Here is an 18,851-nt window from a genome sequence, read left to right as displayed (position 1 = left end):
CATGCACATGCACATGCTTGCCTGTGACAATACATGGTACCAGGTAGATGAAGAATGCCAGTGCCATTCAGTAGGAGAACTAGGCTGGGGGGTGTTGGATTGTGTCAGATGGGGTGTGTTCAGTGAGAGATAGGAAAGAGGCAGGAAGAGGGGTCAGGACAGCTGGCCAGTGGTTGGAGACAGACAGCCACTTTGCCAGCTAGAAATATGGGAGGGAGGGGTGGCAGATACACAAGCTAGGCATGTGATGAATGGGTGCCAGAGACATTGAAGGTTACATGAACTGGGAGGGGTGATAGGACAGAAGAAGTGAAAACTTTTGGGTGGAGGGTGTGGGGACAGTGGGTTACCAGAGAATGAGACAAAGATGATTAGGGGAGCAAAGGATATGTTGCAAGGATAACTTCCAGTTTTGTAGTTCAGAGAAGCTGGTGATAAATGAAAGGATTCAGGTGGCCTGAGTTGTGCGCCAGACATTGAAATTGAGCATGTTATGCTCATCTGCATGTTGTGTGGCACAACTTTGATCTTGGAAACAGTTTGGTGATGTGGTGGTGGCTACTCATCCTGGTGGACAACTAGCTGGTAATAAGCTGTGCAGTGTTTGCAGCAGAGTTGGTGTAGGAGATGGATGCTTTCACAGGTAGCCCAGCCCCTGTTGGAGTAGGATAATCCTGTGACCGGACTGAAGTATTAAGTGTAGGGTCGTTGGACTGGTCACTTCTTGCACCTGGTCCTTCCACAGGGATGTGATCACTGTGGCAAGGGGTTGGGAGTGAGAGTAGCTTAGGGATGGACTAGGATGTTGTGTAGTTTGGCTAGGTGACAGAACACCACTTTAGGTGGGGTGGGAGGGATCTTGGGTAGGATGTGGCTCATTTGATAGGATGAGGATAGATAATCAAAGCTCTAATGAAGGGTATGGTTAAGCTGTTCCAGTACAGGATGGTATTGGGTGACAGAGATGTTGTTCCTTTATAAGTGGAACCCTACTTATCACTGTTGATGCCACCTCCCTATTCACCAACATCTGTCACACTCGTGGCCTTCCTGCTACTGAACTCTACCTGCCCCAACATCCCTCAGACTCCAAAGTCACTACCTCATTCCGTATACACCTTACCAATAAAATCCTACACCAAACTACTTTGCCACTGATGTGAAATCCATGGCACAGCCATGGGACCTGCATGGCACCTTCTTTTGCCAAGTTTCTGGGTCATCTAGAGGGAATCTCCCAAACCCTAGTCTGGTTCAGGTTCATTGGTGATATCTCCATGATCTGGACTCAAGGCCAAGACATCCTATCCTCAATCCTACAGAATCTCAACACCTTTCTCCCATCTGCTTCACTTGGAACTCCTCAAACCAATGTGCCACTTTCTTGGATGTTGACCTCCACCTCTTTAATGGCTCAAGCTGAAGGTCTCTGTAATATGCTGATGTGGTACCTCTGAATAATTCAGCTTTACTGTGCCATATTCAGCCTTCTGATGACTACTTCACTGTAACTCAGCCACTGGAAAACAAACACAAGACTTCACAAGCACGGCCATTGCCAGGTGCACCCAGTTCTCTACCAATTGCTGCCTCATGGGGCTCCACACATACAGACAGTGTGAGACAACCCTACTTCAATGATCAAACCTAGACTCTGATTGAACCTTCTTACTTTTGGGTGCAGTGTAATCTTATATCTTGTTATCTAGTCATTACTCTTTATTTTGTTCTTGTCACCAAGGATTAACTCTATCCTTCTATAACTGATGTTCCACGATTACTGAATTAATAAATAAAGTGTTGTCCATCACTACAAGTGGCTCATCAATAAGTTTTTCCCCTCTGTGGTCATGGAGATAAGTGTCATAAAGGCTTTCAGAGACAGGCACCACCCTTCAAACCTAGCCTGCAAACAGATTTCCTGTGCCATATCCTGACACACTCCCAATCCTCTCCCCCCCCCCCCCCCCCCCCCCCAAGAATCATCTACAAAGGAGTGCACCCCTCATCACTCAATACAATATCACCCTGAACTGGAATGAGTGAACAATACTGTTCCTAGCTGGAAAACCAGCTACCACTCTCTGAGCCACTAGCCATCCACCCCAACCCCTCTCCTGCCTCCAACCTTTCACATATCATTGCCTGAGTAATACAACTGTGTTATCATGCTAATCCACAACCTATTTAATGGAACAACCTGAATAAAAATAAATTACTGTCAACCATAATCACACATAACCTCCATGCTGAGTGTAAAAATTGCTTTGATTGTACTATGCACTTACGTAAATTAACATTTAGGTGTATGCAGGTGTAATGTTCATTCCAGATGTAATGTTATTGTTAAGTAAGCACAGTAAAATGCTCTGGTTTTCACTGTAGGATAAAGACAGTGCCAAACATAGAAACATTATAGATAGAACTGAATAGACAAGAAAAGCTTGATAGTTCACAACATGCCTGGTGGAAAGGTCTCCTATGGTTGCAAAGTACAGAAAACGGAAAGTGTACCCTTATACAGACAGATGTATTTAGCATTTGTTATGAGCATCTAAGAAATGAAACAAAACAAATCATATAATTGATTTTGAGAAAAATTATCTACAGTACTCAGTTACAGTGGCGACTTGTTTGAAGGTAGATATAAACCAAAAACTCAGATTTTTAACTTGCAACTGAAATTATACTTTAAATTCCATCACATTTTCTGATACATTCACCACATCACAGAAGCTAAACATGACTAACTCAACATCATTAAACCATTTTAAATATTTCCAGGGTATGGCTTTTGAATTGATGGAAAGACAACTGCTAGGAATCCATGGTCTGCTGCCTCCACGCATCAAAACCCATGATGAGCAAATGGCTCTGTGCATGCTTAATGTGGAACAGTGCACTGATGGCCTGAGCAAGTACAGGTACTTAATGGGACTTCAGGTAAGCAGTCTAGATAATACCTTTTGTATTCACTGTTGATGATATTATAATTATGTAGTGTAATTTATTGTATCTATTGAGCAGTATTATATATTTACTATATTTATAAACCTAAATATGTCAGAAGTAATACCATTTTTTTGAAGATTCTAAGAAATGCAAAACTGGCAGCATAAAGGAAACAATTTTCGCTTCTTGAATGGAAGGTAGTGGCCTAATCTTCCAAACTTGATAGAATATCAGAAAAATGATTTTCGCTTTGCTGTTTCTCCATAAACCGTCTTGTGAATGAAAATAAATTGAAACAGAAATCACAGTTCAAACCTATCAGATTTTATCAACTAATACTCAGAGCTAAGTATACTAAAGTTAGTAGATCCTTAGGCATTTTTATTTCTCATTATTTCCAAGTACCCATTTGTGACATAAATTCAGGACTTGTCTTCCATCATGTACTCTGGCAATGTGTGTCCATAACAAATCATCATATATACTTTCTATTTTCTCAGTTAGATGTGGTTTATATGTCAGTGACTTCAAGCAGGCCACCGTTCACCAGAAATCATGGCTACATATATGAAAATTTTGGAGAGAAAATATCTTTCCACATTTATTTTTCAAGAACACAATATAAATACTATAGAAAAAAGTATATTTTTGTTTTAGAGTGGTTATGAGTTCATTTAACTTAATTTACAGCTTGAGGCAAATATTAGCAAAATAAAAAATAATAGATTTACAAAAATAAGGAACTGTAGTCTACACTGAATATCACAATGGATGTATGTTCATACCAACTCTTGTGTGTCTGTCACCAACTGAAGGAAAAATTATTTGTATTTTGACATACTTTCTGGAAACACAAGTTTCTGTGACATATGCGACATGGTTGAACAAAATTTCTTGGAACTTTGTGTTTCAGAAATATTTACATTGCCAATGCTGGGTGTGACAGATTTGGCATTCGCCATTTGTCAATCATGCTTGTCGGCAAGAGCCTTGGAAAGCTGTGAAGAACCACAAACATGAGTCTTGTGGTTGTTGGCAGTTAGGCACTAATTGGAATAGTAACCAGCTGCATCTAAACTGTTGTTCTTCAAAAGAGCAAGGAGAAATGCACATCCTTGTATGAGAGCAAAAATACACTCATTACCATCGCCAGTCTGTAGTTTGTTTGTAGGCACTGCAGCACTTGCTGCAGCAGGTGTTCACTCATTACCATCGCCAGTCTGTAGTTTGTTTGTAGGCACTGCAGCACTTGCTGCAGCAGGTGTTGTCTTTGAGCAGTTGTGAAACAGTCTTTTGGTCATTGTTTCTTTGAGCTGTTACTTGGGAGCACTCATGTCTTACTGCATTGCATGGATTTGTTCTGCTAGCAGAAGCTGGTACCCTCTTGCTGCATCCAGTGAAGCTAACATATTACTGCCATTACAGATTAGAGAAGCCACACATTGTCATCAATATTTAAGGCGAAGACAAGTTATCACTGCTAATAGAAATTACTGTGCCTTTAACTGCAAATGGGAGTTTATTAAATCACACATGTTGTAGGGTTGCATCTGAACCTTCAGCTTTTGCAACCAATGTTTGAAGGTGACACCAAAATTCTAATGGGTATCTGTCACCAATATAGCTCTTGTTGAATATGTAGGTGTCTTGATTTCCAAACACAGCAAAGCACTTGCTCTTTCAGAAGTTCGTATTTGCACATACTGAGTGTGCCTCAAATAATGTCTGACAGTAAAAATAGAGTTTGAGCATCCAAAGCACCAGTGGTGAGTACAAATTGAAAAATGAGAGCTCCAGCGCTTTAAACCATAGATTTGACTGCTGGAATTATGATTTTTCTATGCAGTGTGGAAGGTACAATGTTGAAATGTTTGTGAGTTGCATATTACTGAAAATTCCAGCAAATGTCTGTAAGTTAGAAGGACATGAGAACTAAGATTAATTGTTCTACATTGTGACATTTTAATAATTGTTCCAGCAAGATGGTGTTTTGTGTACCCGGCACTGTAAATTCACATTTGGCTAGTTCTTGTGATCCAAAACTTTCTGCAGAGTCATCACTTGAGGGAAATGTTGATTCACAACAATAACAACAGTACCTATATGTTAGTACTGAAATATTTCAGTTTATTATTGCACATTTGCAGACGCATATGATACAAGACATTACAAATGTATCAACCACAAGGAAGTAAAGCGAAAGACGGGAAGACAGAGACACTAGTACAAAAGATATTACACACTATATTCCTTCAGTTATTGTCTTTAGTTATCAATTAATTGTGTCACAGGATTTAGGTTAGCACCTCACTTTTGTAGAGCAGAAATGGAGAAAGGAATACTTGTCACATTCATGAGGAATTATCCTAAAGCTGATAAATTTTGGTCAGAGCAGCATGTTGAAGCATAAGCAACAGGAGTAATATTTTATAATACAGTAAAGCTTGCTCAAATCGGCACATGTATAATTCAGAAATCTGCCCAAACCATACAAGTATTTCAGTCCCAATGCATTCAATGCACTTTTATATGCTGATTTTTTGTGTAAAGCGGAACGTGCCCAACTTGGAAACGGAGTGCTAATCTTAGAACATACTTAATAATTCATTGTATAATGTGGAAAAGAGCCTATACAGTACTACTGTATTACAGTTCATTAGTTATTCATGATTCTACAAGGACATTACTTTTAACAACACTATTAAGTGGCACAAAACCAAGAAAAGAGGTCCAGCACAGTGCAGCGCTGCTGGTGTGGATAAGATTTAGGACAAATGGATGAAAGGGAACAGGCAGATGAAAAGAAAGGCAAAGAAGACCGGAAATAAAGAAATTAATGAAATATCGTGGGAATGGTTTGTAAGTGCGTCGGCAAAAACCTTACCTTTATCTGGACCCATGTTGCAGAGTGAGGCTCTGAAAGTTGCTAAAGAGCTTGGAATTATGGATGAAAGCATCCACAGGATGGCTGGTCAGTTTCAAATCTAGCAGAACATCATGTGGAGTGAGGTGTGTGGGAAAGCTAAGGATGTGCAGGAAAGTGTGACAACAGAATGGAAGACACTACTGTCCAACTTAATTGTGAATTATGACCAGAAAGACGTTTTCAATACTGATGAAATGGGACTGTTTTATTGTGTGCTGCCTTCAAAATCACTTGCATTTAGAGATGAAAAGTGGACCGACTGAAAAATGTCCAAGGAAAGACTCACTGTACTGCTGTGTGGAAACATGTTAGGTGAAATTGAGAAGCCACTGGCGATTTCAAAGGAGGCAAAACAGCATTATTTCAAATATATAGACGTCTATAAGCTTCCAGTCACATTGCAAAGCTATAAAGAAGCATGGATAGTGAGTGTCTTATGAAAGAATGGCTGGGTTCGTTCAATGCCAAAATGAAAAAAGGAAATCACCAAGTTCTCCTTTTCCTAGACAATGCAACCTGTCACTCAAAATTAACGTTATCAAACGTGAAATTGGCTTGTTTGCCTCTAGATTCAACCAGCCCCACACAACCTATGGACCAGCAGGTTATTTACACATTCAAGTGTCATTATAGCTGATTACTGATGCAATCTCTTATTCTTAGTGTCAAAGAAGCTGAAAGTGCATTTGCTCTTGTACTGTCAGTTTCTGTACTGGATGCAGTAAATTGGATTGGCTTGGCAGTAAAGGAAATAAAACCAGAAACTATCACCCAGTGCTTCAACAAAGCAAGTTTTGGGGGTCAAGAAAAGATGTTTCTGTGGCCACCAAAGTTCAAGAAAATGCAGTAGCCATTGCTGAATTCATGAAAATGCAAGACGTTTCATGTAGTGCATATGATTACATTCTAAGTGATGACTTTCTGTCAACTCACTCCACTTTCACTTCAGCAACAGATTTAATAGAAATCCACAAAACAGAGAATGATGGAGAAGAAACAAAGGAGGGAAAAGAGGAGCAAAATGATGTCCCTAGAAAAATTAATATGCCTGAAGAACTTTTTGGAACTATTGTATGGTACAAAAAAATTGCCTAGAAAAAACAGTTTTGAACAGAAAATTAAAACAAGTGTCCCTCCTTGTTATGTGGCAAAAAAAGTGAAATGTAAAGCAAATAAACATGGAAATAATATGTATGTACATACAATAATATACAAATTTAAAATTTGAGTAAAATATAGAAATGCCTTGTGATTTATCAAATAGTGTAATAGTCCAGTGTTGTATTGTCCAATATACAGTAAATGAACATCTACGGTGCTGAAGTGAAGGTACATAAATACAGTATATGCATAATTAAAATTGTTTACTGTACTTTTGTTCATGATACCTGACAAATTTTACATGTCCCAGTGAGTTTTGCGTAATGTGGAAACTTGGCCAATTTGGAAAATTCTTTTAGTCTCAAGCAATTCGTTTTTGAGCAAGTTTTACTATACGTTTCATGATAGGTAACTGTAACTGAAAACAAGAAAAAAAGTTTCTGTTGATTTTATTGTAGATTTTCTAAAAAAAACTCTTCCTATAAGGTCAGTAACATTATCATTCAACTTTCCAACTAGGGTAGTTAATTGTTCAAAAACAGCCATTAATTATATCTATATAGAAAGATCTAATGAACAGAATTATATTACAAAACAACTCAATGGACTCTCAGATCATGACATTCAGTTCCTTTTGTTGAATGTTAATACTAACACACCAGTTGAGCATAACAAACTGGGACAAATTATTTCAAAACTGTGATTTCAGTGCCCAAACAGTTTATGAAACATTCCACAATTACTTAACAGGTATTTTAAAAGCCCATCTTGTTCAAAAGAAATACCATAAAACAAGGAAAGGTAAATTTTGGTACACCAAAGAACTGGAGAATCTAAAAAATAAGCTACTGCTGTTGAAGCGCCTTGCCAAAGTAAACAATTCTAATGAAATTAAGGATCTTGAAAAAATCACTAAGAAACTGTATAATAAAGAGTTGCAATTAGCGAAACTAAGATACAACACAAATTTCATAAAAAATAGTAAAAACCAATGCAAAACAGCCTGGTCAGTAATTAATACTGTTAAAGGTGAAGTCAGAAACTTCGACAAGACAGTCCCAATACCAGCAGATACATTCAATAAATATTTTGTAAGCTGTGCTGATGATATCAAAAAGCTGATCAGTAAACCCAATGTAACATATATAGATTATCTGAAGAGAGCAAACCTAAATCATAATAGGGCCGGATCATCATTGAAACACTTCAGAGAGGTATGCCAACGTGAAGTTCTTAAAATAGTCAAAGAAATGAAAAATTCATACAGTACAGATATTTTTAATATGTCAAACAATCTATTGAAAGAAATCATACATTACATTGCAGCACCATAAACATATTCTATAAACCTGTGTCTCATAGAAGGGTTTTTTCCTGATCCTCTCAAACTATCCAAGGTAACTCCAGTCTTTAAGAAGGGTGTCAAATCAGATCCTGCAAACTACAGGCCAATTTCACTAATTCCAGTACTAGGAAAAGTCTTTGAAGGCATAATATATAAGCAGATGTATGAGTACCTAGAACTAAATGGTATGTTAAGTGCATCACAGTTTGGTTACAGAAAAGGAAGGTCAGCTATACATGCCATAGAGCTCTTAGTCAGAGACATTCTAGCAGCATTTGAGGACCATGCGCACGCACAGGTAACCTTATGTGATCTGAGCAAAGCTTTTGACTGTGTTGACCACTCACTTCTGCTCTCTAAACTTGAGTACTATGGAATATGTGATAAAAGTTTAAAACTCATCAAATCATACCTCAATAAAAGGAACCAGGTGGTGAGTTCAGGAAGTCATCTGTCAAACATACTCGAGGTTCAACATGGAGTGCCACAGGGATCTAAATTGGTACCACTTCTTTTCCTTGTACACATAAATGACTTACCAGGAAATATAGATGTAAAGACATATATGTATGCAGATGACACAACTTTTCTATCTGTAAACCATGTACTTGATAACCTTGTAAGTGATATGAAATTGGCAAAAGAAAATGCAACATCATGGTTTAATGCCAATGGTCTGCTATTAAATGAGGAAAAGACCCAGAATATGTGGTTCGGTCTATCAAAGTCTACAAAAATAGAAAAACAAAAGGCAAAGTTTTTAGGTATTGTACTTGACAACAGTCTAACATGGAACTCTCATGTTGATCACATAGTGGTTAGGTTGTCAAGAGTTATATATTTGTTGAAGAGACTGATGTGTTGTGTGACATTTGAGTACGTAAGGACAGCGTACTTTGCCTTTTTTCAATCTGTTTTAAGGTATGGGTTAATACTCTGGGGAAACAGCAGAAAAATAAATGAAATTATGGTGATCCAGAAGAAAGCAATCAGAGTAATGGCTAAGGTAGATAATAGAACACATTGTAAACCATTGTTCACTAAATATAGAGTTTTAACAGTAATTAATTTATATATTCTTGACAGTGTTAACTACATACTTGCTGAACTACCTAATTTAAGTGTAACAAATGAAAGACATGGCTACTATACAAAAACGTGTACTTCTCTGCTGTTGCCACAAAATAGATTAGCCAAAACTAACAATAGTCATAAGTATATGGCAATTAAAATATATAACAAATTGTCTAAAAATGGGTCAATCAAGCCTGACAAATTATTTAAAGACAATGTTCATAACTTCTTGTTAACCAATCCATTCTATTCATTAGAAGAATTTTTAGAAATGCCTAATATCAACTTAAATGTGTAAAAAATTTTTTTTGTAAAATTAATAAGTTAAGTGAACTGACGAAGTCTATTGCATGTAACAATGCTGAATGACTAATAAAGAATCTGAATCTGAATCTGAATATAAAATCTACTAAACCTGTGTTCAAGAGTAAGCCAAAAGTTGATTCTTTTAGGAAGCTACTCAAAGACATGAGCTGGAGTGATACTGTGCTCATGAATGAAAACTACCACACTTTTATTCATAAAGTCCTTACCTCATTTGAAAGTTCTTTCCTACAAAAGTAACCAACATTGGAGCATAATCTGTGAAAAGCCATAAATGACTCAAGAAATAAAAGTTATCTTGTAAGACATACAGGAAACTGAACCTGTCAATCAGAAACACCTCTGATGTTGATACTATATCTCATTACAAGACATACTGCAAAATAGTGAAGAGAGCAGGTGTAATACAGACATCAGATCAAATACATTACAAGAAAAGACAAGAAAAGTGTAGCTACAACAGGTAACAAGATGAAAGCTATACGGGATATATTGAAAGAGGAGAGTGGCAGAACCAGAGATAAAGAGAAGTAGACACAGTTGAGAGTAAATGATACACTGATAACAGATGTGTGCAGTATTGCAAAACTTTTTAACAAGCATTTAATAACTGTTACTAAAAACATGAGGTTTTATGTTAAGCAGATGCTACTGTGGAATATCTCAGACCAGCCTTTACAAACAACTACAGTAATATGAATATGGCCCATGCTGCACCTGTAGAAGTAAAGGCCACAACAAGGTCTTTAAAATAAAAATTTCTTGTAGTTGTGATAATATATCACCAAAGTTAATAAAGAGTGTTCTTCTGGATTTAGTAACATATTAAGTTATTTGCGTAATCAACATCAATATAGAAAAGATAGCCAGGACTTTTCATTGTTCATTTTTTCTCAGTGGTTGAAATACACTGAAGTTAAGCCTTTGTATAAGAAAAGAAAAAATATGGACAAATATCAATCCAGTTTCACTTTTTCCAGAATTCCTAAAAATTTTAGAAAAAGTAACATACAGTTGGCTTTTTAACCATCTGACTATAAATAATAATCTGACTGGGCAGATAGGCTCTTACCTTTAGGTTATCTGGTTTTCAAATCTTGTCTGGTGCAGTCCCCAACAATCATTCTTTCCTTCTTATCCCGTCCAGTAAGTCCCCCTTAACCTGGGGTTCTAGATGACTTTTCCAATTTGTCCCCATTACCTAAACCTCAACAGCCTTTTTCTTTCACCACTCTTCCTTCCCCTTCAACACTTCTGTCAAAAGCCAGCAAATTTTAATACCTTCATATGTGTGTTCTCCTGGTGCCACTTGGTGAGTATATGTTTTATCCATCCAATTACATTATATTTTCAAAAAGTGATTACTTTCATTGATTACAAATATGACAAAGTCAAAGACACAGTTTGGATATATGGGTTTGTATATTGAGAAGTTTACTTATACATACAGCAAGAATGTACTTGTAACCGGCAATACATAAACCAACAGCTATAGTTTCTTCAATCATTTGTTCCAGAGGCAACCAGTTTTGGCATTCCATTATGCCATAATGATGGCATGGCATGTCAATCACAATATCCTTTTAAGTTAATTAGAATATTATGATTTAACTAGAAAAGCTGTAAGTGGTTCAGATTGTGTCTCTCTAACAGGAAAAAAGGGATCAAAAAGAAAAAAGCCCTGTTTTAAGCTACCAACCATCATCTAATTGGGAACTAATTGCATTTGGTGTTCCACACTATTCCATCTTAGGGCCCTAACATTTTATGGTGTTTAACAATAACTTTCATCACTAACATTACCATATGCCAAGTTTGTTATGTTTGCAGATGATACAAACAATGCAATAAAGACCAAATCATATACAGTTTTGAAATGATAGGTTAATGAGATTTTCATGGATATTAATAAATGGTTCCTAGCCAACTCCCTGTCACTAAAATAAATAAATAAAACTATATGCAGTTCAGTACTTGTAAGGACCATACCATAGAACTGCATTCTGTAATGACATATAGGTTTTTTTTTCCTGACTATACATCAAATCATGCTAACATGTAACACAAATTATTTGTGCTGTGAACTCAAGAATCCCCTGCAAACATCCACTCAAGGAACTGGAGAGACTGCCTACTGCCTCTGAAGATATTTATTCCTTAAAGAAATTTACTGTGAAGAATATATCTCTTTTTTGAACCAACACCCCAGTGCATTGAGTTAATGCTAGAAATAAGATTAAACAAACCTGTGACCATTCCTGCTGCCCTTCTCTATATATGTCCAATATCCCCTCTTAGACCTATCTGGTATGGGTCTCACACACTTGAGCAATATTTTAGAATTGGTTGCATGAACGATTTGTAAGCAATCTCCTTTGTAGATTAATTACACTTTCCCAGCATTCTATCAGTAAACTGATGTCTACCACCTGTTTTACCCATGACTGAACCTATATGATCATTCCATTTACATATCCACAATGTGTTACACACAGGTATTTGTATGAGTTGGTCAATTCCAACAGTGACTCATTGATATTATAGTATAGTCATGGGACCCTTTTTTTTTTTTTTTTTTTTTTTTTTTTTTTTTTTTTTTTTTTTTTTTTTTTTGTGAAATGCAAAATTTTACGTTTCTAAACAATTAAAGCAAGTTGCCAGTCTTTGCACCACTTTGAAATCTTACCAAGGTTGGACCGAATATTTATACCACTTCTTTCAGATAGTACTTCATTATAGATAACTGCATCATCTGCAAAAAGCATGATTTTATTATTAATACTGTCTGTGAGATCATTAATATACTATATGAACAGCAAGGGTCCCAACACACTTCTCTGGGGCATTACTTTAACATCAGATGATGGCTCTCTATCCAAGATAATATGTTGCATTCTCCCTACCAAAAAGTCCTCAATCCAGTCACAAATTTCACTTGATACCAGTGTGCTTTGATCATCTTAACATATACAGCCATATTTCTGTCCCATTCACCCAGCAACCCATCAGACTTATGTCATTATGCCAGAGTCCACAATGTGTATCTGCCTCAGCTGCTGTAAGAAGTCCTTTGAGTTCTGAATGTGGTGCACACATTTGCCCGCATGTGGTGTCAGCATCTTCTTTAGATATTTTTCAGCAGGATATTGCTAACAATAGATCGAATGACCAGTTTCGATGTTATCTCTCTCTTCATACAAGTACCACTGAGCGACTCACTCGATCTTATTGGAGAGAGGTTCGATGGAGCTCTCCTCGACTTATTCAGGTATGTTCTAACCTCAACGTACTTCCTACAAGGGAGTCAATTTTATGAGCAAACGGAAGGGGTGGATTGCCCTCTATCACCAGTGGTTGCGAACCTATTCATGGAAAGATTTTAAGAGGAGGCCCTTACATCAGCCACATATCAACCCAAGTGCTTTTTTCTTAGATATGTGGATGATAACTTTGTCATTTCACCCCATGGCAGGGAGAAGCTAGATGATTTTTTGGAACATCCGAATTCACACCACCCAAATATAACATTCACAGTGGAACTGGAGAAGGATGGACAACTGCCATTCCTTGATGTATTAGTCAAGAGAAAGGCTGATGGCACATTTGGGCACAGTGTGTACCGCAAACCAACGCACACTAACTTATACCTGCAAGCCAACAGCTGTCACCATCCAACACAGAAGAAAGGAGTGCTAAAAACTCTAGTCCACAGAGCATGTACTCTGTGGGACCTTGACAGTTTGGCGATGGAAGTAGAACACTTACAGTCAGTGTTCAGCAAGAATAGATTCTCATACAGAGACATCCAGAAGGCCCTTCAACCTGCCAGTCAACCACAGGATCCAGAAGAAGAACCAGGAGAGGTGAAGAGGGTGGCATACTTGCCATATGCTGGACCAATTTATGCTAAGATCAGCAGAATCTCATGAAACATGACATCAAGATCATATTTCTCCCACCCATTAAGATTGGGATAATGTTGGGCAATGTAAAGGATGAGCTGAGGTTACAGAAGCCAGGTATTTACAACATACCATGTGAGTGTGGGATATCATACATCAGCCAGACCACCAGGGCTGTGGACATCATGTGTAAAGAATATCAGAGGCACACCAAACTCAGACAGGCAACCAAATCAGCCATAGCAGAACACTGTCTAGAGCTCGGCCACTCAATGAACTACAACAACACCAAGATTGTCACACAGACCCCTAGAAATTGGGACAGTGCAATAAAAGAGTCCATTGAGATCAAGATCACAGAGAATCTCATCAACCATGACAGTGGATACCAGCTCAGCATGGCCTGGGATCTGGCTCTTGAACTTCTGAAAACTCAAAGCAAAACACATCGAGATTTCACAAGAAACAGGAGTGGGGACCTAGAAAACAGCCACAAAACAGAGCACCAGACACTACACATTTGTCCTGACACTCCTGAGATGATGACCACGATGCTAGAAGACATCCAAGTCAAGCGTGGACGTTGGTTGGCACACCAATGATCAGAAATGGAACTCTCGATGTGGCGTGGACTGATTATGGAATGCCCAGCAAGAGACAGAAGTGGAAACCGAGGAAACAGCAAAGAGACAGAACACCTGACATTACAGACCAGTTTTGACAGACCTCAGATGATCGCCACAATCCCAGAGGATGTCCACACCAGGTGCAGAAAGCGTTTGGAACACAAGTGACCAGAGGAGAGCACAGGAGCTGAGCCTGGTGTGCGCGGACCACAAACAAAATGCTCGATGTGGCGCAGACCAGTTACGAAGTGCCCAGCAAGAAACAGAAGTGGAGACAAAGGAAACAGGCAGGATACAGAGCACCAGACACTACAGATGATGACTGTGACCCCAGAGAGTGGCTGAGCCAGGCACGGACAGCAGTGGTAACACCAGTGACCAGAGAGGACCCTGGAAGCTGCATCTGGCAGGCGCAGACCTGAGGGGGAACACCTGATGCGGCACGGACCAACTAGGGAATACCCAGCACCTTACAGGCATAAATACTGGACTTGATCTGCCCAAGGACCGTTCTTGGGCAGCACCTGAAGAAGACAGCAAGATACACCATCGAAATACTGTGCGCAAGCGATGCAAACATCCAGCAGAAGTCCTGTTTTTTCAAAATGTCAACAGATCACCGAGAAAGCTTATTTATTACTTCATTGCTATTTGTCTTTGCACAACTCAGATGAAAATTGGCAAATACTGGTTCAGTGAATTGGGAGTTTTGGTGGAGAATTGGGATTAAAATACTGTCTACCCACTAGGCTTTTTGTAACACACAGCTTTTTTTGGTGAATGCTAACAGTTTCTCTTCACTGTAATATTGCTTGCAGAAAGTAGATATCTGCTTCTCTCATCTCATACTATTACAGTTAACGTTAAAATTACTGGTATCACCTTTTTGTATGTGGTACCAAATGACTCAGCTATCTTTTGTGAAAATAAGTTGTATTCTCAAAGGAGTATGGATAAAAATATTTTTAAAACTGAAAGGTGATCTAATCCTCAATGTGCAGAATTATTTGGGTGTAGTGAGATACCACCGGTAGAAAGGTGTCAAAAATTAAGCATTCACATCACATCAAATCATCCCTGCACATGTTTGCATAAATTTCATGCATATTAATGAAGAACTAATGGAGAGCTTATATTTTTGTACTGCTTGTAAATAATGTGGCTGTGTTTGTCAACAGGACAGCAATGAGAAGCTTTTCTATCATTTATTATCTGATAATGTGCAGTCCCTATTGCCTATAGTCTATACACCAACTGTTGGACTAGCTTGTCAGAATTATGGTCTAATTTATATGAGACCACGAGGACTGTTTATAACAATTCATGACAAAGGACATGTGTATGAAATACTCAAAAACTGGTAAGTATAATTATTCCATAATGAATTTCAGTTAATGGAAAATTTGTATATGTCCTTTTTGAGTTATTGTTAAGTTCACATTTTTTCCTTAGGCCTGAATCTTCTGTTAGAGCCATAGTAGTTACAGATGGAGAAAGGATCTTAGGTCTTGGTGATCTTGGTGCTTATGGTATGGGAATCCCTGTTGGCAAATTGGCTCTTTACACAGCCTTAGCGGGCATTAAACCCTACCAGTGCTTGCCTGTAACACTGGATGTTGGCACCAATACACAGGTAACATATTTAACCAAGACTGTCTGAGGAACTTTAACACTACAACAGTTAAATATACTGTAACTGTTACTTGAATGTAAACTGAATTTTGACAGATTTTCGTTTTTGGGTGCCTTAATTATTTCATACAGTTTGGCAGTAACTATTTCTATAGATTAACAGTTTATAGCTTCCAGCCCTGTGGCTGGACAGCTATTACCTCTTAACTGAAATTTAACCACTTATTGTCACAATGAAGTTAAATGAAATGTTTCTAGCTGAATAAGTGAGGAATGGCTGTGAACATTTCTGGTTAACATCCCTAAACAAATAGGGGTGCACATTATGTAATTCTGATCAAAAGGCAGTGATTATTTGAGAAAAGATTCTTATACACTTTTATTAGATCATGTGCTCAATTCCAAGGCAATTTACTAAAATTTAATCAGCCATGAAGTAGGCAATGACTTCATTTATATGTTTCCGACTTCAAGTAAAATTACAAGCCACAGTTACTGACTGATATCTATTTCATGTGCACTCTAAACTCAAACTAAAACCATTTACTTATTAACTATAGCACATTCAATTTACAAATACATTATCTGTTATTCTGGGTGTTGACAAGCACCATGGTGTGAATGAACAAATTTGGGAAGTCTGTGACTGATACTTTTCTGTGAAGTGCATACAGAGTTTTTGGTTTTTAGTTTTAACTGAAACTGCAGTAAACATTACAGCAGGCCTTGCTGTAGTGGAGCTGTGCACATATGCTCTTATATAAATACAGTGTTTTAACTGGTTGCGAATTTCTTCTAATGAGACTCAAACAATTGAATCCACCCTTGACAATTTTTGTTATAACCAAAATCATCAAGGACGCAAATACCTGCTGTGATATCCTGCTGTGAATGGTATTTTGTTATATCCATTTGAGACCTCTGGCATAAACTGATGGGCTACAACATTATGACAACCTGGTTAACAGCTTTTGGTCCACCTTTGAAATGCAGTACAGCAGAGATCTGCATGGCTTGAATTCTATAAGTCCTTGGTAGATTTCTGGAGGTATGTCTAATGTCAGGTGTCTAATCATACATTATGCAATTCCCATAAATTACAGGCCGATAGTTTGTGGTAAGAGGGTGGATATGTAATAGCACCCAGGATGTGTTCCATTGGGTTAAGACCACATGAACTTGATTACCATGACATCTTGCTCCTCAGACCACACGATTCTGGTCCTGTGAGAACAGCTGAAAGGTGCCACAATGATAGAGGAAGATATTAAGCATGAAGTGGCACAGGTAGTCCACAACCATGTTCACATAGCCCACAGCTATCAAGGCGCCTTCAGTTACTGCCACATTATCTCTTGTTCCCTATAGCATAATACTGTCCCCAGCAGCCTGCATCCATGTCAAGGTGCACGTTTTGAGTAGCCATTCACCTGGATGATGGCATAGCTGGATAAGACATTCAACCTGCTGTAACAAGAAACATGATTCATCTGAGACTTTTCCACTGATCCACAATCCAATCTCAGTGATCCAGGGCCCACTGCAATCATAATTTATGATGACATTAGGTCAATATGGGAAATTGTGGTGGTTTTCTGCAAGTGAACCTCATGCATGCTGAATTGTGTGTTCCAAAACACTTGTGCCTTCACTAGCATTGTACTACATCAGATCTGCCACTGATAACCAACAATCCTGCTTTAATACATGATTCCAATACAACACTGTTACACCACAAGGTGCATGATTAGCCATGTGCTTGTCTGATAGCACTTCTTTAATGTAACTGAATGCAACTCTTTCTAGTGCCATATTTGAAGTTACATGACAACAGAGACCAAAAAGTGGCATACAACTTGTCTGCTCAACAAGGTCGTATTCAGTTACATTAAAGGAGTGTCATCAGATAGGTGCTTGGTTAGCCCTGCTGCTTATGTCACTACAGCTGCTGCACTGGAATTCCACCTGGACTGGGCACTGTCTCTGATGAGGTGTGGGTGTTCAACATCCTGTCACCTGCTCATGGTTTGGCTGTTCTTCTACCACTTTCCATAGATGCTCAGGATGGCTGCATCTAATGGTCAACCAGCTTCACCATTTCCAGGATGCTCTTCTCTGGTGCCAGATCATAACAACCTTGTCAGAGTCACTTATGTCATTAGATATTGTTATTTGCAATCAGTATCATCACTAGAATGTTCTCTGTGTGTCTCTTCTCTGCTTATATACTTTTCTTATTATGTCATATACTTGCAGTGCCACCAGGAAGCATACAATTTTGTGGTGGGCAGTAGTCATTATGTTCTTGGTTATCCCTAATGTTAGAACAAATTGTGGCCTTATCAAATGAACTAATTGCAAGAGACTGTCAGAATAAAAACCAGCAATTACACAGAAAATAGCTAACATTTTAGGGTCACTGGATTTTATGGAAACAGCAGTGATTTTTATGGAAGGATACAATTTTGTAATGTGACCCACTGTCTGATCACCAATGCAAATCATAATAATGTTCTGTGTAATTGCTACAAAGCAATGTACCAGGGGTTTCTCAGACTGTCACCATTTACTGCATTTCCCTATCACAGACAAAACAAATCAAACTAATAATGACTGACACAGCAATTATTTTTGCCATTTTAGTTTGCTCACAGCCATAAAGAATATCTATCTTCATTTACAACTCAAATAAAACAGTATTTTGTGTAAGACAAAAAATATTTTTCTCATTTTTGTTGAAGGCAAATGACAAACTTGAATCTATCTTTTCATTCTTGTTTTGCCCTTTATTACAGAAACTGCTTGATGACCCTCTCTACATTGGACTAAGGCAAAAGCGAGTAAGAGGAGACCAATATTCTGACTTTGTTGACGAATTTATGCAAGCAGTGGTAAAGAGATATGGTCAAAATACTCTTATACAGGTAACATAATATCTCTGTTCTAATTATCCAAAATTAACTAATTAC

At 38.0% G+C, this 18,851-nt stretch overlaps 1 protein-coding gene across 1 annotated transcript in view; it reads left to right on the top strand.

Moving 5' to 3' along the window:
* Window positions 1–18,851, top strand: part of LOC124595031 (NADP-dependent malic enzyme-like) — a 107,331-nt gene that overhangs the window by 32,609 nt on the left and 55,871 nt on the right. Inside the window, exons 2-5 of the mRNA XM_047133592.1 lie at window positions 2,785–2,943; window positions 15,429–15,610; window positions 15,703–15,883; window positions 18,678–18,806. Of these exons, the coding sequence (XP_046989548.1) occupies window positions 2,785–2,943; window positions 15,429–15,610; window positions 15,703–15,883; window positions 18,678–18,806 (651 nt within the window). The remainder of the gene's footprint in view (window positions 1–2,784; window positions 2,944–15,428; window positions 15,611–15,702; window positions 15,884–18,677; window positions 18,807–18,851) is intronic.

Source organism: Schistocerca americana, chromosome 2, assembly GCF_021461395.2.
Source record: "Schistocerca americana isolate TAMUIC-IGC-003095 chromosome 2, iqSchAmer2.1, whole genome shotgun sequence".
Taxonomy (NCBI): domain Eukaryota; kingdom Metazoa; phylum Arthropoda; class Insecta; order Orthoptera; family Acrididae; genus Schistocerca; species Schistocerca americana.
The sequence above is the reverse complement of the archived record's forward strand: the minus strand, read 5'-3'. Positions and strand labels throughout refer to the sequence as shown.